Source organism: Myotis nattereri, assembly GCF_964212035.1.
Source record: "Myotis nattereri genome assembly, chromosome: 15".
Classification (NCBI taxonomy): domain Eukaryota; kingdom Metazoa; phylum Chordata; class Mammalia; order Chiroptera; family Vespertilionidae; genus Myotis; species Myotis nattereri.
This window is the reverse complement of record NC_138090.1, coordinates 38,154,421-38,175,933: the sequence shown is the minus strand read 5'-3', so window position 1 is coordinate 38,175,933 and position 21,513 is coordinate 38,154,421. Positions and strand designations below refer to the sequence as shown.

The 21,513-nt window shown below is 41.2% G+C and overlaps 2 protein-coding genes across 2 annotated transcripts in view; one reads left to right on the top strand and one right to left on the bottom strand.

The window, feature by feature from the left end:
• Positions 1-2,810: 2,810 nt before the first annotated feature.
• LOC308530778 (rhombotin-2-like) lies at positions 2,811-3,287 on the bottom strand (the record flags this gene model as incomplete). Its single annotated transcript, XM_081107475.1, has 1 exon — positions 2,811-3,287. The coding sequence occupies one exon, from the start codon at positions 3,285-3,287 to the stop codon at positions 2,811-2,813; it is 477 nt and encodes a 158-aa protein (XP_080963601.1).
• A 1,941-nt stretch (positions 3,288-5,228) lies between these two features.
• The window catches only part of LOC308530188 (uncharacterized protein), a 65,169-nt gene continuing 48,884 nt past the window's right edge, over positions 5,229-21,513 (top strand). Inside the window, exons 1-2 of the mRNA XM_081106681.1 lie at positions 5,229-5,317; positions 6,675-6,724. The gene's annotated coding sequence lies outside the window, so the exon portion shown is untranslated. The remainder of the gene's footprint in view (positions 5,318-6,674; positions 6,725-21,513) is intronic.

Genomic DNA, 21,513 nt, shown 5'->3' with positions numbered 1-21,513 from the left:
TTTTGATAAAAACTCTCAGCAAGGCAGGAGTCGAAGGATCATACCTCAACATAATAAAAGCCATATATGACGGGCCCACAGTCAACATCATACTCAATGGACAAAAACTAACACCATTTCCCCTAAGAACAGGAACAAGACAGGGATGCCCCCTCTCACCACTCCTGTTCAACATAGTACTGGAAGTGTTAGCCATTGCAATTAGGCAAGAAGAAGAAATAAAAGGCATCCAAATTGGAAAAGAGGAAGTAAAACTGTCCTTATTTGCAGACGACATGATATTATACATACAAAACCCTAGAGACTCCATCAAAAAGCTACTAGACTTAATATAAGAATTTGGCAATGTAGCAGGATACAAAATTAACCCCAAGAAATCTGAGTCATTTCTATACACCAATAGTGAACTTTCAGAAAGAGAGATTATAAAAACAATCCCATTCACCATCGCACCAAAAAAATTAAGCTATCTAGGAATAAACTTAAATAAAGAGGTAAAAGATCTCTACTCAGAAAACTACAGGACGTTGATAAAAGATATGGAGGAAGACATAAACAGATGGAAGAACATACCGTGTTCATGGATTGGTAGAATCAACATCATTAAAATGTCCATACTACCCAAAGCAATCTATAAATTCATCGCACTTCCCATTAAAATACCAACGGCATACTTCACAGATCTAGAACGAACTCTCCAAAAATTCATCTGGAATAAAAAAAGACCCCGAATAGCTGCAGCAATCCTGCAAAATCAGAACAAAGTAGGTGGGATCTCAATACCAGATATCAAGCTGTATTACAAAGCCACAGTTCTCAAAACTGCCTGCTACTGGCACAAGAACAGGCATATAGATCAATGGAATAGAATAGAGAGCCCAGAAATCGGCCCGAACCAATATGCTCAATTAATATTTGATAAAGGAGGCAAGAACATACAATGGAGTCAAGATAGTCTCTTCAATAAATGGTGTTGGGAAAATTGGACAGATATATGCAAGAAAATGAAACTAGACCACCAGCTTACACCATACACAAAAATAAACTCAAAATGGATAAAGGACTTAAATGTATGACAGGAAACCATACAAATTCTAGAAGAATCCAAAATCTCAGACATATGCCGAAGCAATTTCTTCACTGATACAGCTCCTAGGGCACTTGAAACTAAAGAGAAAATGAACAAATGGGACTACATCAAAATAAAAAGCTTCTGCACAGCAAAAGAAACCATCAACAAAACAATGAGAAAACCCACTGTGTGGGAAAACATATTTGCCAATGTCATATCTGATAAGGGCCTAATCTCCAAAATTTATAGGGAACTCATACAACTTAACAAAAGGAAGATAAACAATCCAATCAAAAAATGGGCAAAGGACCTAAATAGACACCTTTCAAAAGAGGACATTCAGAAAGCCAACAGACATATGAAAACATGCTCAAAGTCACTAATCATCCGAGAGATGCAAATCAAAACAACAATGAGGTACCACCTCATACCTGTCAGACTGGCTATCATCAACAAATCAACAAACAACAAGTGCTGGAGAGGATGTGGAGAAAAAGGAACACTTGTGCACTCCTGGTGGGAATGCAGACTGGTACAGCCACTATGGAAGACAGTATGGAGTTTCTTCAAAAAACTTCAAATGGAACTCCCATTTGACCCTGTGATCCCACTCCTAGGAATATATCCCAAGAAACCAGAAACACCAATCAGAAAGGATATATGCACCCCTATGTTCATAGCAGCACAATTCACCATAGCTAAGATCTGGAAACAGCCTAAGTGCCCATCAGTAGATGAATGGATTAGAAAGCTGTTGTACATCTACACGATGGAATACTATGCTGCTCTAAAAAGCAAGGAACTCTTACCCTTTGCAACGACATCGATGGAACTGGAGAGCATTATGCTAAGTGAAATAAGCCAGTCAATGAAGGAAAAATACCACATGATCTCACTCATTCATGGATAATAGAGAGCATTATAAACTTTTGAACAATAATAGATACAGAGGCAGAGCTGCCTCAAACAGATTGTCAAACTGCAGCGGGAAGGCCTGGGAGGGTTGGGGGGCAGGAGGTAGGGGGGTAAGAGATCAAGTAAAGGACTTGCATGCATGCATATATGCATAACCAATGGACATAAGACACTGGTGGATAGGGGAGGCTAGGGGACTGTCTAGGGCGGGGGGATAAAATGGTCACATATGTACTACCCTTTGTAATACTTTAAACAATAAAAAAAAAAAAAGAGTTGCAGTTCCCATTTTCAACTGAAATGTGTCTCTCTGCTACTTCCCTTGGGTCCAAAGGTTAAGGCCTTGGTAAAGTGGCCGAGGGAAAAAGGGTGGCTGCTCTCCTATCCTTCTTGTGTGTGGAGGACAGTGATTGGAACAGGTTTGTCATGGAAGCCAGGAAGTAAAGAAATCATTTGCACATTTCTAGTTGCCAAGGGTCAAAGTCATAACGCGTCTTTCCACAACTCCCTATCTGTAGATGTAAAGTTCTGTTATAATGGCCCAAATGCTGTCCCCTCCCCACACACTCCTTGCCTTCACTAATCATGTCAGTAATTATGGGTAGGCTGTGGCTACGGTCCATACATCCTCCCTAAAGGCCGGTCATTTTGTCACATTTAGGTATCATTTTTTGCATTATGTCACTTAGATGCTGTGTCTTGTGCCCAGTTAGGGTCTACCACCCACTAAGAAATGCCTCACCCCAACCTCGAATCCCCAAAGTGCCTAAGAGTGAAGACCCCCTGGAGACAGTGACTTTGGTGGAGCACCTCCCAGAGATGCCTAGATCATGCCATTGATCTTAGTCCACTCGTAGATGTCCTGTTCCCACACTATGTCAGAGTTGATGAGCAGGTATCTGTCGCCAATGCAGAAAAGCTTCTGGCAGGCGGCACATTTGAAAGACTCCAGTTGATACACCTTGTCTTTCACCCACATCGTCATCTCATAGGCATGGATCCACTTGTCACAGGAGGCGCAGAGACCATCTTGGCCAAAAAGCCCGAAATAGTCCCTCCGGTAGAGCTTGTGGCCCAACTTGTAGTAGAGGCGCCGCCCCACCTCGCCGAGCCGGCACCCGCAGAGGTCACAGCTGAGACAGTCCTCGTGCCAGTACTGGTCAATGGCCTTCAGAAAGTAGCGATCCCCGATGTTCTGCTGGCAGCCTCCACATGTCAGCAGGGATGGGGGAATCTGTAGCACCTCATCCACGGGCTCCTCAGACGGGTCCAGGCTCTTCCTCTTGATGGCCGAGTACATTGGGGAGGGCGGTGGCGTGCTAGGCCGCGGGGACGCTCCCTTTATGACTCGGACCCCCTGGAGTGCTCAGGCTCCGCCGCTCCTGTGCCTCTTCTGGCCAGGGCGTTCCGGCTGCGAGCTCGCCCTCCGCGCTCAAGGACAGTCACCGTGCTCCCTGCCTCTCCACCAGTTCCTTCAAGTCCAGGACGGAAAATAGCTTCTTTTCAGAACTGTTGTTCCAAAGATGATGTAATTTGGTGGCTTCTCCAATCAGATCAAGGCTGTCACTCCTCTGCTTCCTCAGCTAATTGCCCTTCTTCACACCTGTTGCTAGTTCCTGGCGCCTATGCCACCTCCTTTCCCTGCCCGGACACTCACTGGTCCTGGTGGACAGCAAGGCCTAGGGCTGATGGGGTGTATCCTTCCCACTTCTGTTCAAGGCCAGTTGCTGTATGTTGAGTGTGTTGCAAACCCATGGTTAGGGGAGCTGGGCCCCCTGTAGCCCGGTTGTCTATCTGATGGGTGGAGTCTTCGCTCCTGCAGTGAGCTCTCACACTGCATGTGCTCTGCGTGGAATCTCCAGATTTCCAGGGGAGATCCTCTATGCTGTGCCAGATGGCAAGAGTGGATGGCCCCAATCCTGCTTAGACCCTGGCTCAGAACGAGGAAGGCCTGCCCTGGATGGCTGCGTCCTGGCGGCAGTATGCAAATTAGCTGCCATCTTTGTTGGCGGTTAATTTGAATATTGCGCTGATTAGACAATGGGAGGCATAGCAAAGGTACTGTCAATTACCATGTTTGTCTATTATTTGATGAGAGAGAGAGAGAGAGAGAGAGAGAGAGAGAGAGAGAGAGAGAATGGGAGAAGGGTTTGACCTGGAGTTCAGGAAATCGAATGCTGGACTCTGCTAAAATTCACTCTTCTTATGTATAAACTTATATTATTATTTAATTAGTCAATGGCATCTCAATCTTATCCAACAATGTCCCCCTAATAGTAAAAAATAATGGATGCCTATTTTGGGGGGCAGTGGCAGAGGAAAAAACAGTTACTCTATGTCTGGCTTTGAAATAATCTTTCTTTTAAAAAAAGATGTTAATTTTAATTTTGTAGTCTTCCCCATAATGCATGTATTTGCTCTGAGGGAAAAAAAATCATTTATTTGCCAAATAAACTGATAACTTTTTCCAGATCATCAAATTAGTGTTCAAGTAATAAATAACTGACCATCCATTGTGTTTTCAGTCACACAATGCTCTTTTTCTAGTCGAACTCCTACAGACACTGAAACAGGTACAAGAAAAGTACATTTTACATAAAAAAAAATCCAGTCAGTCACTCAACCACACTGAATTATGGACACAAAACAAACAAGGCTCAATAGCAGAGGTCCCTACTCTATCAGGCAATCCCACTCAGTTATAAAAAATATGCCAAAACCATGTGTCTTCAAGTATGGATCACACCACACCCAACAGCAGGAAGAATCACACAAGGGGAGAAATAAACCCGGCCACTGAGGGTCTCAGGGTGCCTGACAACATCTCGCGTTGTTTGACACACATTCACACATCTAAGGGCCAGGCGAGGCACAAAAAGGGTCTCTTGCTCATCGGAGGCTCTGGCTGGTCGCCGCCCCGCCCCGCCTCGCCCCAGCTCGTCCCCGGCACTGGACACGCCGGCCCGTTCCACCCTCTGGTCGCATGGGACCCCAGGTCTCGGCCTCCCTCTCCGCCGCTGGCGCCCGACGCCTGCGCCTTGCGGCCCTGGGCGCCTGCGGGTCCTGGCAGCGGGATCCGCGAGCCCCGCTAGGTGGCTGTATCGTTTAGCGTCTTCGCTGGCCAGCCACAGCCTTCCGGTGGTTGGACTACATTTCCCAGAGGCCCCGCTTCCTAAGGCGGCTTCCTTTCCGTTTGTTCGCGCGACTTGGGGGCCTCGCTTTGGGGGAGAGCTGTATCTGTGGAGGAGCTTGGGCCAGCGCCGGTGGGACCCGCGAAGCCGAAGTCGCACTGGACCCCGAGGGCGATCCTGAACTGCGCCTTCTGTCGAGGTGGGCGGCGATGCTCGGAGGAAGCGTCGGTGTAGTTTCTTGTGTGGCCGTGTCTCTTGTGGATTTGTATTGTGAGACAAGCATGACGTGTTGGTGACTTGTCTAAGTGAATGGGTGTGTGCGACGGTGGTTTTGTGTTTAAGTGTTTGTGTGAGTTGTTTATGACTCTGACGGTTTGATAATACGGCTATGATTGGTGTTGTTACAGGTCCGCGACAGTGCTGTTGTGAAAGGATGTTTAGATGTTCTTGTGTCACTTTGAGGTTGTGGATGTGATCGTATCATGTGTATTACTGGGGTTTTCCGGTGACTTTGAGGTGTTACAAATGTTGCTGTGGTTTAGTGTTTGTGACTGCTTTTTCCTCGACCTGGTACTTGGCTGTGTTTTTTTGACTTATTGTATGACTTGTGTGGCCGTGTTGTCTTCGAGATTGTGAAAAGAGTAAAATTGCTGCTGTGAAAGGGTGTTTTGGGCCATTGTGTGTCCCTGACAGGGTGCTTGGATGTGCTTGAATGAGGTTGTGTGTATACTCTGTGTATGATAGGATTTTGTTTAAGACTAGGTGATCTGACAGTATAGTATTAACGTGGTGAAGGTGACTATGGCTGGAAATGGGATTGTGTCCCTTTGTGTCATCATTTGTATATTTTATGATCTGTGCCCATATGAGAGTTCAGTGGGTTACAGAGGTAAAATTGTTTTTTGGTATTTCTGGGGTTCATTCTGGGGTAGAGTCGGCCTGTGGGTCATGAGTCCCACCTGGCTTTGTCCTTCCCTGAGGACTTCTTTCTCTTCTGGCCACAGTGAGGACCCGCTCCCTTTCCCCTGTTCAGACATGGCCTCTATTGATTGCTTTATTCTGTATCCTTACTTCACCCTGGGATTGCAGTTGTAGGTTCCTTGCTGCTTTCCGGTGCCTTCTCACTTTGGGTATTGGATGCAAGAAGTGACAAGAAGTCAGAAATTTGAGCCTGTGAATGAATTATTTCTAAGCCACACACCTGGTCTTGGGATGAGAATTTTAGAGCTGGTAATACCTTAAAGAAAGGCCACATAAATGTAATGGGGCTTTCAGAGAGTGTGCTGTATGAGGCAAGCCACACACTTAAGAACTTGTAACACTCCCCTATAGGGGTCTGTTTCCAGTGCACAACTTTGAATCCAGAAATAAATTCTAGCCCAAGACAGCTGTGATTTTCTTTCTGATACAGAAAGTGGAGGACTGTTTTGACTGCTCTCCATGTTAAATGAGGGTAGATTGGGGGATGGGAGACAGACAAAGGTATGGTCTAATTTAGAATATGACCTAAGAAAGGCCTCGTATTTCATAATTCCATTTTCTTTTCCTGAGAGTAGGGCCCAGAGGAGGAAAAATGGCTGTCATGCATTCAAAAGCAAAGTCCAGGGTGAGTAGATGTTTTCTCTATTTCCTGATCTCCCTCTGTTTATTTCAGGACATAGGCATCTTTTTCTTTTTGAAATTTCCTAGCTAAAGTGTTTTCGAATAATGCAGGGACAAGGCAGTTTTCTATAGATTGGGAATATGAGCAGTAAATTGTGATAGATGCTTCCCAATATTTGTTAAGTTAAGGAATAATGGATTTGAAATTCATATTTCTGACATAGAAGCATAGTTTTTTTTAACATTTTAAAATTTTCAAATGTACACAAAAGTATAATGAACCTGCTAAAATTTATCACTTGCCAATCTTATGTAATTTATTCTGTCTTCAGTTCAAAATCTGTCAGTTTCTGCTTCATCTATTTTGAAGCCCTACTATTAGGTACATAAATATTTTAATTACATGTCCTAATGGTGGGTTGGCCCCTTTAATCATTATGAAATAGTATCCTTTATCCCAGTAATATTCTTTGCTTGGGACCTCTACTTTGTTTGATAGTTAATGTAGCCACTCCAGCTTTTTACATTAGTGTTAACATGGTATATCTTTTTCTATCCTTTTACTTTTAACCTATTTGTATTCTGATGGTTAAAGTGCATTTCTTTTAAAAAAATTATAATTATTATTTGAAAGTATGACAGATGTCCCCTTTTTCCCTCCCTGCACTCGTTTCCTCTGTCTCTGTTTCCTCTGCCCCCTCCCCCCAGGCCTTTACCACACTATTGTCTGTGTCCACGGGTCATGCATATATGCATATAATTCTTTGGTTAATCTCCTCCTCCTCTCCCCGCCCTGCTGCCTACCTGCTTTCCCTCTGAGATTCAGCAGTCTGTTCCATGCTTCTATGTGCATTTCTTGTTGGCAGCATTTAGTTGAATCTTTAACTTTTTATTTAATATATATATTTTTTATTGTTGATGATATTACAGATATCTCCCATGTCTCCCCCCCCCCCCTCCTCCCAGCCTGTTCCCACTACCCCAGGTCTTCACTACCCTATTGCCTGTGTCCATGGGCTATATAAGTACTTTGGTTTATCTCTTCACATCCCCCCAACCCCACATCGAGGTATGTCAGTCTGGTCCATGCCTCCCTGCTTCGGGTCTTATTTTGTTCGTCAATTAATTTTGTTCATTAGATTTCATAAGTAAATGAGATCATGTGATATTTATCTTTCTCATATTGGCTTATTTCACCTAATATAATATTTTCCAGGTCTATCCATGCTGCCCTAAAGGATAAGAGGTCCCTCATTTTTACAGCTGCATAGTATTCCATAGTGTAAATGTCCCACAGTTTTTTTTAATCCATTGATCTACTGATGGGCACTTGAACTGTTTCCAAATCTCAGCTATTGTAAATAATGCTGCTATGAACATAGGGGCGTGTATATTCTTTCTGATTTGGTATTTTGGGATTTTTAGGATATATTCCCAGAAGTGGGATTTCTGGGTCAAACAGAAGTTCCATTTTTAATTTTTTGAGGAAACTCCATGCTATTTTCCATAGTGGCTGCACCAATCTGCATTCCCAACAGCAGTGAACTAGTGTTCCCATTACTCCACATCCTCGCCAGCACTTGTTGATTTTTTGATAATAGCCATTCTGACAGGTGTGAGGTGATATTGTGGTTTTAATTTGCATTTCTCTGATAATTAGCGACTTTGAGCATATTTTCATGTGTCTCTTGGCCATTTATATGTTCTTTTTTGAAAATATATATTTTATTGATTTTTTACAGAGAGGAAGGGAAAAGGATAGAGAGAAACATCGATGAGCGAGAAACATCAATCAGCTGCCTCCTGCACACTTCCTACTGGGGATGTGCCTGCAACCAAGGTACATGCCCTTGACTGGAACCAACCTCGGATTCTTCAGTCTGCAGGCTGACGCTCTATCCACTGAGCCAAACTGGTTAGGGCTGTATGTCGTTTTTGGAGAAATGTCTGTTGAAGTCTTCTGCCCATGTATATTTTTTAAAGATATTTTTATTGATTCCAGAGAGGAAGGGAGAGGGAGAGAGAGATAGAAACATCAATGATGAGAGAGAACAATTGATTGGCTGCCTCCTGCAAGCCCCCCACTGGGGATTAAGCATGCAACCCAGGCATGTGCCCTTGACCAGAATCAAATCCGGGACCCTTCAGTCCACAGGCCAGCACTCCATCTACTTGAGCCAAACCAGTTAGGGCTGCCCATTTTTTAATTGGATTGATTGCCTACTTTTTGTTGAGTTGTATAAATACTTCATTTATTTATTTATTTATTTATTTATTTATTTATTTATTTATTTATTTAATTGACTAAGTCAGTGGTTATCAACCTTCCTAATGCCGCTACCCTTTAATACAGTTCCTCATGTTGTGGTACCCCAACCATAAAATTATTTTCGTTGCTACTTCATAACTGTAATTTTGCTACTGTTATGAATCATACTGTAAATATCTGATATGCAGGATGTATTTTCATTGTTACAAATTGAACATAATTAAAGCATAGTGATTAATCACAAAAACAATATGTAATTATATATGTGTTTTCCGATGGTCTTAGGCGACCCCGGTGAGAGGGTTATTCAACCCCCAAAGGGGTCACGACCCACAGGTTGAGAACTGCTGGGTTAAGTTATTACATATGTGTCCTTATCCCCAAGTTTCCCCCTATCACCCCCCACTCATGCCCTCACCCCCCTGTTGTCTGTGTCCACTGGTTAGGCCCATATGCTTGCATATAAGTCCTTTGGTTGATCTTTCCCCCTTACCCCCACCCTCCCCTACCTTCCCTCTGAGGTTTGACAGTCTGATGGATGCTTCTCTGTCTCTGGATCTGTTTTTGTTCATCCGTTTATGTTGTTCATTATATTCCACAAATGAGTGAAATCATGTGGTATTTATCTTTCTCTGACTGGCTTATTTCACTTAGCATAATGCTTTTCAGTTCAATCCATGCTATTGCAAATGGTAAGAACTCCTTCTTTTTTACCGCAGTGTAGTATTCCATTGTGTAGATGTACCACGGTTTTTTTAATCCACTCATTTACTGATGGGCACTTAGGCTGTTTCCAAATCTTAGCTATGGTGAATATTGCTGCTATGCACATAGGGGTGCATATATTCTTTCTAATTGGTGTTTCTAGTTTCTTGGAATATATTCCTAGAAGTGGGATCACAGGGTCAAATGGGAGTTCCATTTTTAGTTTTTTGAGGAAACTCCATACTGTTCTCCACAGTGGCTGCACCAGTCTGCGTTCCTACCAGCAGTGCACGAGGGTTCCTTTTTCTCCACATCCTCACCAGCACTTGTTGATTTATTGATGATAGCCATTCTGACAGGTGTGAGATGGTACCTCATTGTCATTTTGATTTGCATATCTCGGATGATTAGTGACTTTGAGCATGTTTTCGTATGTCTTTTGGCTTTCTGTCTTCTTTTGAAAAGTATCTATTTAGGTCTGTTGCTCATATTTTGAGTGGGTTGTTTATCTTCCTTTTGTTAAGTTGTATGATTTCCCTGTAAATGTTGGAGATTAAACTCTTATCAGTGATAGCATTTGCAAATATATTCCCCCATGCAGTGGGCTTTCTTGTTGTTTTGTTGATGGTTTCCTTTGCTGTGCAAAAGCTTTTTATTTTCAATGTAGTCCCATTTGTTTATTTTCTCTGTAGTTTCCATTGCCCTAGGAGCAGTATCAGTGAAGAAATTGCTTCGGCATATGTCTGAGATTTTGCTGCCTCTGGATTCCTCTAGTACAGGGGTGGGCAACCTTTTTGTGAGTGCATGCCCAAACCAGCAAAATCTCTGACTCAAAATTCTTCTGCGTGCCAACCCTAATTTTTTGAGAACATGTTACGCCTACTTGATATCTCTTAAGGTGTACATATGTGAAGAACCTTGAAGAAATAATAAAATTCATTTGAGTGACAAAAACACAGTATATAATGATGAAAAATACATTTATTTTTTAATGTATGCATGTACACTGATAGTCCAACAGAAAACTTTATGACTCCATTTGATATTATCAGTGGGACTTTTGCTGCTGCATCACTGATGACAGAGATTTTACATCAGGTTTATATTTTATGACCTTCAGAGATATGCATGAGCTACTACTTTCATCCATCAGGCTACTCCTATTACGAGACTTAACAAAATTCATCACTGAGAACAAAGATTCACAAGCGTATGTGGATGAAACCAAAACACTGGTCGGATCTAGGAAGGCAGGGAGAGTTAAGGCAGAGGCATAGAAATTGCTCTTCACCTCTCTCGTCAATCCATGTCTATGGTCTTTTTTTTATTTTTTTAAAAAAACTTTATTTTCACAGAATACATTTCACATTAAAGATTCTCACAGTGGCAGGTTCTCAAAAAATTAGGGTTGGCACGCAGAAGAATTTTGAGTCAGAGATTTTGCTGGTTTGGGCACGCACTCACAAAAAGGTTGCCCACCCCTGTACTAGAGGAATCCACTAGAGAAAAATAACAATTTATTATTTAAAGTTTTATATTTGTGGATATTATTTTGGGACAAGTAAAATGAACATATTTGAGGAGTTAAGTCTGTTTAGAACATGTAATATTTTGATACCTCTACAGGGGTACCTCTTCTCTGCATGGAACTTCTCTATATTCAGAAGTTCTCGCCGAAACCGGTTTGGCTCAGTGGATAGAGCGTCGGCCTGCGGACTGAAAGGTCCCAGGTTCGATTCCGGTCAAGGGCATATACCTGGGTTGCGGGCACATCCCCAGTAGGGGGTGTGCAGGAGGCAGCTGATCGATGTTTCCCTCTCATCGATGTTTCTAACTCTCTATCTCTCTCCCTTCCTCTCTGTAAAGAATCAATAAAATATATTAAAAAAAAAAAAAAAGAAGTTCTCCAGGCTCTTTTACCCAGGCTTTAGAAATTAGTAATGTGAAATATCAGCATTTCCTAACTTTAAAGTTTCCCAAAGACATATAACCATCAGTAACGATATCAACTAAACAAAGGGGGAAAGCTTTCAAACATTAAGTGCTGCATAAGTTTCTGCAGTTTTTACTTATTAATTAATAGTTTTTCCTTTCTCCGTAACTCCTAGGACAAATATAGCAGTTTGATTAGGTATTGAGAGTAATAAAACTGAATTCCCTTTAAGAGTTCAGTAAATTATAATGCAAAAGCTCATATATAATGTTCAGTTACATTGTGAGTCTTGAGAAGCTGGAGGACAACCTCATTCACTCTCCAGAATGTGGAACTCTGTCTCACAATTTCTTGGATACAATTCCTCTCAAACTTTTTCCTCACAGATTAAATTCTAAAACTAGCCAGGTGATTAGGAGAAAAGATTTATCTCACCAGTGGACTTATCTGTTATTTCCTCCTTATTGTGAGATGAATGGCATGACAGAGCAGAGGCAAAGAGGTGTACAATCAATTTTCAAGGTAATAAGTCAAGAAGACCAGAGCTTCCACAGCATGGCAACAGCTTTGCAGATGCCCACATCGTGATTGTTGAATTAACAAAGCCAGCAAAGGTGAAAGCCGACAGTGCCAAGAGGCCTGCCTTGGCAGCTTTCTGCAATGTATTCTTTTGAACATAGTCAGTACCAACTTGTCCAAGGCCCCAATGACTATGGAGAGAGCGGACTGCAGCCAGGGAGTAAGTAGTCCATCGCAGTAGAAGGATTCAAATACGCAGCTGGAAGTAGGCCCAGGAGCAATACACTGACAACCCTCTCACCAGTCCAGTGGAGAGACGCAGCCTTGGAACCAGAATGGCGGCTGGGTGACAGGTGAATGTGCTGTATTCCACACCATCCTGGGGTGGGTTGGTCCTGGAGAAATGCTGAGATTTGAGCAGGTCTGACCACTGGGGTTCGGAGGAAGAGAGCTCGGCCTCCTCAGGCATGTCTATGGTCTTTAAGATAACTTGTTATGTAAAATTATTTATTTATCTAAGATGCACCTACACTGAATTTATCTGAAAAATAAAAAAGTTGATATTAAGAAAAAAATTGTAAATGGAAGTTTATAAGAGAGGGTTTCGCGTGCCAGCAAAAGTTACTGGCGTGCCATGTTTGGCACGCGTGCTAGGGGTTGCCCACCCCTGCTCTAGTATTTTTATGGTTTCCCATCTTATGTTTAAGTCCTTTATCCATTTTGAGTTTATTTTTGTGTATGGTGTAAGTTGGTGGTCTAGTTTCATTTTTGTGTATGTATCTGTCCAATTTTCCCAACACCATTTATTGAAAAGGCTGTCTTGACTCCATTGTATGTTCTTGCCTCCTTTGTCGAATATTAATTGAGCATAGTGGTTTGGGTCGATTTCTGGGTTCTCTATTCTACTCCATTGATCTATATGTCTGTACTTGTGCCAGTACCAGGCAGTTTTGAGAACTGTGGCTTTGTAATACAGCTTGATATCTGGTATTGAGATCCCACCTACTTTGTTCTGATTTTGCAGGATTGCTGCAGCTATTCGGGGTCTTTTTTATTCCAGATTAATTTTTGGAGAGTTTGTTCTATGTCTGTGAAATATTCTGTTGGTATTTTAATGGGGAGTGCATTGAATCTATAGATTGCTTTGGGTAATATGGACATCTTGATGATGTTGATTCTACCAATCCGTGAACAGGGTATGTTCTTCCATCTGTTTAAGTCTTCCTCTATCTCCTTTTTCAGTGTCCTGTAGTTTTCCAGGTATGGGTCTTTTACCTCCTTAGTCAAGTTTATTCCTAGGTATCTTATTTTTTTTGTTACGATAAGTACTTTATATATTTTGGGTATTAACCCCTTATCAGATGTATCATTAGCAAATATGTTCTCCCATTCACTGGGTTTGTTTTCAATTTGATGGTGGTTTCTTTTGCCCTGTAGAAGCTTTTAATTTTGATGTAGTCCTATTAGTTTATTTTCTCCTTAGTTTCCTTTCTCCTAGGAGATGTGTCTGTAAACATATTGCTGCGTGAGATGTCTGAGATTTTATTGCCTATGTTTTCTTCTAAGATTTTTATGATTTCATGTCTTACATTTAAGTCTTCATTTTTAGTTTACTCTTGTGTATGGTGTAAGTTGGCGGTCTAGTTTCATTTTTTTTTGCATGTGTCAGTCCAGTTTTCCCAACACCAATTATTGACGAGACTGTTTTTACTCCATTGTATGTTCTTGCCTCCGTTCTCAAATATCAATTGACCATAATGGTGTGGATCAATTTCTGGGGTCTCTGTTCTGATCTATTGGTCTATATGCCTATTCTGATGCCAGTACCAGCCTGTTTTGGTTATAATGGCTTTGCAGTATAGTTTGATATCCATTATTATGATCCCTCTTCTTTCTCAAGCTATTCAGGTTCCTTTTTGGTTCCATATAAATTTTTGAAGTGTTTGTTTTAACTCTGTGAAGTGTACCATTGGTATTTTACTTTTATTTCATTTTATTTTTTAAAATTTATTTTTATTTATCTCAGAGAGGAAGAGAGAGGGAGTTAGAAACATCAATGATGAGAGAGAATCATTGATCAGCTGCCTCCTGCACGCCCCCTACTGGGATTGAGCCTGCAACCCGGGCATATGGCCTGACTGGGAATCTAACTATGACCTCCTGGTCCATAGGTCAACACTCAACCACTGAGCCATGCTGGCTGGGTCTACCATTTTTATTTCAATAGGGATTGTGTTGAATCTATAGATGTTAATTCTTTCAATCCATGAACATGGTATATGCTTCCATTGTTTGTATCTTCCTCTATTTCTTTTTTCAATGTCCTATAGCAGTGGTTCTCAACCTTTTTAATGCCGTGACCCTTTAATACAGTTCCTCATGTTGTGGTGACCCCCAATTTCATCGCTACAAATTGAACATAATTAAAGCATAGTGATTAATCACAAAAACAATATGTAATTATATATGTGTTTTTCAATGGTCTTAGGTGACCCTTGTGAAAGGGTCGTTTGACCCCCAAAGGGGTCGCGACCCACAGGTTTAGAACCACTGTCCTGTAGTTTTCCAAGTACAGGTCTTTTAATTCCTTGGTTAAATTTATTTCAAGTAGGTATCTTATTTTTTTGTTGTTGTTGCAATGGTAAATGGGATTGCTTTTTTAGTTTCTTCTTATAACAGTTTATTATTGATGTATAAAAATGTCATTCATTTGTGGATGTTGATTTCATAACCTGCTACTTTTCTGAATGCATTTACTAAGTCTAGTAGTTTCCTGATGGATTCTTTAGGGTTTTCTATGTACAATATCATGTCATCTGTGAATAATGAGCATTTTACGTCCTCCTTTCCAATTTGGATGCCTTTTATCTTTTCTTCTTGTCTGATTGCTGTGGCTAAGACTTCCAGAACTATGTTGAGTAAGAGTGGTGAAAGTGGACACCCCTGTTCCTGTTCTTAAGGGAAACACTTACAGTTTTTGCCTATTGAGTATTATGTTGACTGTAGGTTCGTTGTATATGGCCTTTATTATGTTGAGGTATGATTCCTCTATTCTTACTTGACTGAGAGATTTTATCAAAAAAGGGTGCTGTATTTTGTCGACTGGGTTCTCTGCATCTATTGATATGACTATGTGGTTTTTATCTTTCAATTTGTTTATGTGATGTATCACATTTCGTGTGAATATGGTACCAGCCTTGCATCCCTGGAATATATCCCACTTGGTCATGGTGTATGTGTTTTTTGGTTTTTTTTTTAATTTGTGATTTATTTATATATTAAAAATTTTTTTTTTTTATTGATTGAGGCATTACATATGTGTCTTTATTGCCCCATTGCCCCTCCAGCCCCCCACTCATGCCCTCAACCCCCGTGGTGTGTCTCTCCATTGGTTAGGCTTATATGCATGCATACAAGTTCTTTGGTTGATCTCTCCTCCTTACCCCCACCCTCCCCTACCTTCCCTTTGAGGTTTGACGGTCTGATAGATGCTTCTCTGTCTCTGGATCTGTTTTTGATCATCAGTTTATGTTGTTCATTATTTTTACCTAATAATAGACAAACATGTAAATTGACCATCCCTCTACTATGCTCACCAGCCAATCAGGAGAGTATGCAATTAACCCAACAAAGATGGTGGTTAATTTGCATATGTAGGCAGAGAGCGGCGGAGCGAAGACTGAAGGCTCTGGCTGGAGCAGGGAAGATTGAAGGATCTGGCCAGAGCAGTGAAGCAAAGGCCTGGGTCCCGGGTGCCGGAGGAAAACTGGTGCCGGCAGCCAGAGGAAGGGAAGGCCTATTGCACGAATCTCTTCGTGCTACAGGCCTCTAGTATTCTATAAATGAGTGAGATCATGTGATACTTATCTTTCTCTGACTGGCTTATTTCACTTAGTATAATGCTTTCCAGTTCCATCCATGCTATTGCAAATGGTAAGACTCCTTCTTTTTTACCGCAGTGTGGTATTCCATTGTGTAGATGTACCACGGTTTTTTAATCCACTCATCTGCTGATGGGCACTTAGGCTGTTTCCAAATCTTAGCTATGGTGAATTGTCCTGCTATGAACAGGGGTGCATATATCCTTTCTAATTGGTGTTTCTAGTTTCTTGGGATATATTCCTAGAAGTGGGATCACTGGGTCAAATGGGAGTTCCATTTTTAGTTTTTTGAGGAAACTCCATACTGTTCTCCACAGTGGCTGCACCAGTATGCATTCCCACCAGCAGTGCACTAGGGTTCTTTTTTCTCCACATCCTCGCCAGCACTTGTTATTTGTTAATTTGTTGATGATAGCCATTTGACAGGTGTGAGATGATACCTCATTGTCATTTTGATTTGCATATCTCGGGTGATTAGTGACTTTGAGCATGTTTTCCTATGTCTCTTGGCCTTCTTTATGTCTTCTTTTGAAAAGTATCTATTTAGGTCCGTTGCCTATTTTTTGATTGGGTTGTTTATCTTCCTTTTGTTAAGTTGTATGAGTTCACTGTAAATGTTGGAGATTAAACCCTTATTGGTGATAATATTGGCAAATATGTTCTACCACGAAGTGAGCTTTCTTGTTGTTTTGTTGATGGTTTCTTTTGCTGTGCAGAAGCTTTTTATTTTGATGTAGTCCCACTTGTTTATTTTCTCTCTAGTTTCCATTGCCCTAGGAGCTATATCGGTGAAGAAATTGCTTCAGCATATGTCTGAGATTTTGCTGCCTGTGGATTCCTCTAGTATTTTAATGGGTTTTTGTCTTATGTTTAAGTCCTTTATCCATTTTTAGTTTATTTTTGTGTATGGTGTAAGTTGGTGGTCTAGTTTCATTTTTTTGTATGTATCTGTCCAATTTTCTCAACACCATTTATTGAAGATACTGTCCTGACTCCATTGTATTTTCTTGCTCCTTTGTCAAATATTAATTGAGCACAGTGGTTTGGGTCAATTTCTGGGTTCTCTATTCTTTTCCATTGATCTATATGTCTGTTCTTGTGCCAGTACCAGGCAGTTTTGAGAACAGTGGCTTTGTAATACAGCTTGATATCTGGTATTGAGATCCCACCTACTTTGTTCTGATTTTGCAAGATTGCTGCAGCTATTCAGGGTCTTTTTTTTATTCCAGATGAATTTTTGGAGAGTTTGTTCTATGTCTGTGAAATATTCTGTTGGTATTTTAATGGGGAGTGCATTGAATCTATAGCTTGCTTTGGGTAGTATGGACATTTTAATGATGTTGATTCTATCAATCCATGAACAATGTATGTTCTTCCATCTGTCTATGTCTTCCTCTATCTCTTTTTTTCAGTGTCTTGTAGTTTTCCGAGTACAGGTCTTTTACCTCCTTAGTTAAAGTTATTCCTAGGAATCTTAATATTTTTGGTGCAATGGTAAATGGGATTTTTTTTTAAGTCTCTTTTTCTGTAAGTTCACTATTGGTGTACAGAAATGCCAGATTTCTTTGCATTAATTTTGTATCCTGCTACATTGATGGATTCATTTATTAAGTCTAATAATTTTTTGATGGAGTCTTTAGGTTTTTCTTTGTACAGTATCATGTCATCTGCGAATAATGACAGTTTTACGTCTTCTTTTCCAATTTGGATACCTTGTCTACTTGCTATAGCTAGCACTTCCAGAACTATGTCGAACAGGAGTGGTGAAAGTGGGCATCCCTGTCTTGTTCTTGTTCTTAGGTGAAATGCTTTTAGATTTTGCCTATTGAGTATGATCTTGGCTGTAGATTTGTCATATAAGGGTTTTATTATGTTGAGGTATGATCCCTCTATTGCCATTTTGCTGAGGGTTTTTATCAAGAAAGGGTGTTGGATTTTGTCAAATGCTTTTGCTGCATCAATTGAAATGAGTATATGATTTTTATCTCAAATTGTTTATGTGATATAGCACATTTATTGATTTGCGGACATTGTATCATCCTTGCATCCCCAGGATAAATCCTATTTGGTCATGGTGTGTGATCTTTCTGATTTAATGCTGGATCCGATTTGCTAGAATTTTGTTGAGGATTTTGGCATCTATGTTCATGAGGGACATTGGCCTTTAATTCTCTTTCATTGTGTGGTTTTCAGCTGATTTTGGTATTAGGGTAATGCTGGCTTCATAGAATGAGCTTGGACATGATCCTTCCTCTTGAATTTTTTGGAATAGGCTGAGGAGGATAGGTTTTAGTTCTTCCTTGAATGTTTGGTAAAATTCCCCTGTGAAGCCGACTGTCCCAGGCTTTTGTTTGCTGGAAGCCTTTTTATGACTGCTTCAATTTCTTCCATAGTTATTGGTCTGTTGAGATTTTTAGATTCTTTCTGGTTGAGTTTTGTAAGGTTGTATTTTTCTAGAAATATGTCCTTTTCCTCTGGGTTGTCTAGTTTGTCGGAATAGAGTTGTTCATAGCTGTTTTTAACAATCCTTTGTATTTCTGTGGGGTCCGTTGTTATTTTGCCTCTTTTCATTTCCGATTTTGTTTATCTGGGTCCGCTCTCTTTGCTTCTTGGTGAGCCTGGCTTTAGGTTCATCAATCTTGTTTATTCTTTCAAAGAACCAACTCTTCGTTTCATTGATCTTTTGCATCGCTTTTTTTGGTCTCTATGTCATTTATTTCTGCTCTGATCTTTATTATCTCCTTCCTTCTGCTCACTCTGGGCTTTTCTTGTTGCTCTCTTTCTAATTCTTTGAGTTGTAGAGTTAGATGACTTACTACCATTTTTTCTTAATTTTTTTAGGTAGGCCTGTAGAACAATAAACTTCTCTCTCAGGACTGCATTCAATGTGTCCCATAGATTTTGGATTGTTATGTTTTTATTGTCATTCATTTCCAGGATGTTTTTAATTTATTCTTTTATCTCTTTGGAAACCCAATCATTGTTTAATAGCATGCTATTCAGCTTTCAAGTGTTTGAGTTTTTTTGATTGTTTTTTTATTGTGGTTTGTTCCTAATATTATGCCATTGTTGTCTGAGAAGATGCTTGATATGATTTCAATCTTCTTGAAAATGGAGAGACTTTGCCTGTGGCCCAATATGTGCTCTATCTTTGAAAATGTCCCATGTGCACTCGAGAAGAACGTATATTCCATGGTTTTGGTGTGAAATGTTCTGAAGATGTCTGTTAAGTCCATCTGATCTAGTGAGTCATTTAGGATTGATGTTTCTTTGCTGATTTTTTGTCTAGAGGATTTATTTAGTGATTTCGGGGGGGGGGGTATTAAAGTCTCGTACTATGATTGTATTGTTGTCGATCTCTCCCTTGATATCTTCCAGGAGTTTTTTTTATGTATTTGGGTATGTATATGTTAATCAGGGTTATATCCTCATGTTGTATCGATCCCTTTAGTATTATGGTGTGGCCTTCCTTATCTCTTGTGTTGGCCTTCACTCTGAGGTCTAAATGAAAAAAAAAAAAAAAAGCAAGCTGGGGTAGCAATACTTCAGATATAAGTATTGCTACCCCAGTTTTTTTTTTTCCATTTCCATTTGCCTGAAAGATATTTTTCATCCCTTCACTTTCATTCTTGTGAGTCCCTTGTTCATTCTTGTGGGTCTCTTGTAGACAGCATATATATGGGTCATGTTATTTTTATCTATTCAGCCACTTAATGTCTTTTTTTAAAAAAATACATTTTATTGATTTTTTTTTTTTTTTACAGAGAAGAAGGGAGAGGGATAGAGAGTTAGAAACATCGATCAGCTGCCTCCTGCACACCCCCTACTGGGGATGTGCCTGCAACCGAGGTACATGCCCTTGACCGGAATCGAACCTGAGACCCTTCAGTCCGCAGGCCGACACTCTATCCACTGAGCCAAACCAGTTAGGGCCACTTGATGTCTTTTTATTGGAGCATTTAGTCCATTTATGTTTAAAGTTATTGATAGGTGCTTGTCTGTAGCCATATTTATTTTTTGTGCCTCTGTTCCTTCTTCCCTTTGTATTTCCTCTTTTTACACCAGTCCCTTTAGCATTCATTTCTTGCATTGCTGGCTTCGTAGTGATAAATTCCCATAGCCTTTTTTTTTTTTTTTGTCCGTGAAGGTCCTTATTTACCTTTCAATTTTAATAGATAGCGTTGCTAGATAGAGTATTCTTGGATTTAGTCCCTTGCTTTGCATCACTTTGTAAATTTCCTTCCATTCTTTTCTGGCCTGATGTGTTTCTATTGAGGAATCATTTTTTAATCTAATGGGAGGTCACTTGTACGTAACTTTCTATCTCTATCTTGCAGCCTTTATGATTCTCTTTTTGTCCTGAACATTTGCCATCATAATTATGATGTGTCTTGGTGTGGGTCTTTTCTGGTTCATCTTGTATGGGACTCTCTGTGCTTGTGTGACTTTATTCTTCCCCACATCCCGGAAGTTTTCTGACATTATTTCTTCAAATAGGTTTTCTAACTTTTGTTCCTCTTCCTGTTGTTCTGGCACCCCTATTATTCATATGTTGCTTCATTTCATGTTGTCCCAAAGGGCCCTTAGGCTCTCCTCCTGTCTTTTAATTTTTTTCTCCAATTGCAGTTCAGTTTGGGTGTGTTTTGCTTCCTTGTCTTCTTATTCGCTAATTCGGTCATCCACTTCTCCTAGTCTTCTGTTGAAACTTTCCACGCTATATCATTCTTTATTTCTTCTTGATTCTTACATAAGTTGTTGATTTTTTCATCCATCTGGTTTATGAACTGTATGACCCTTATTCTGAATTCTTTTTCTGACAGATTGCATGCCTCTATTTTACTTAGCGGCTTTTCTGGTGATTCCTACTTTTCTTTCCTTCGGTGGCTTCTTTGTCTACCCATTTTTGCTCTCACCGAAGGATCTAGGTGTGTGGTCATGCAGGGGTTGCTCCTTGGGTGGCAGTGGCTCCTTGGGTGGCGGCTGCTCCTCAGGCTGTTGCAGCAGTGTCTGCTCCTCAGTTGGCGGTGGCTCCTCTGGTGGGTGCTGTTCTCAGCAGTGGTGGCTCCTCTGGCTGGTGGGGGCAGGGTGCTTGTGCAGCTCCTGCTTCTCGGACCGGATCAGGCTGCTCATGAGGCTGCTGCTCCTTGGACGGGGGCTGGCTGCACACAGCTACTGCTCCTCAGACTGGGGCAGGCTGCTTATGGGGCTCCTGCTCCACAGGAGGAGGCAGGCTTCTTGCACGGCTGCTGCTCCTGGGATGGGGGCAAGCTGCTTGTGAGCTGCTGCACCTCAGGTGGGGGCGGACTGCTCTCGGGGGCTGCCGCTCCTCGGACAGTGGTGGGTTGCTCGCAGTTCTGCTCCTCCTCGTACAGGGGTAGGCTGCTTGCACAGCTGCTGCTCCTCAGATGGGGGCGGGCTGCTCATGCGACTGCTGCTCCTTGGACGGGGGCGGGCTGCTTGTGTGCTGCTGCTCCTCGGATGGGTAC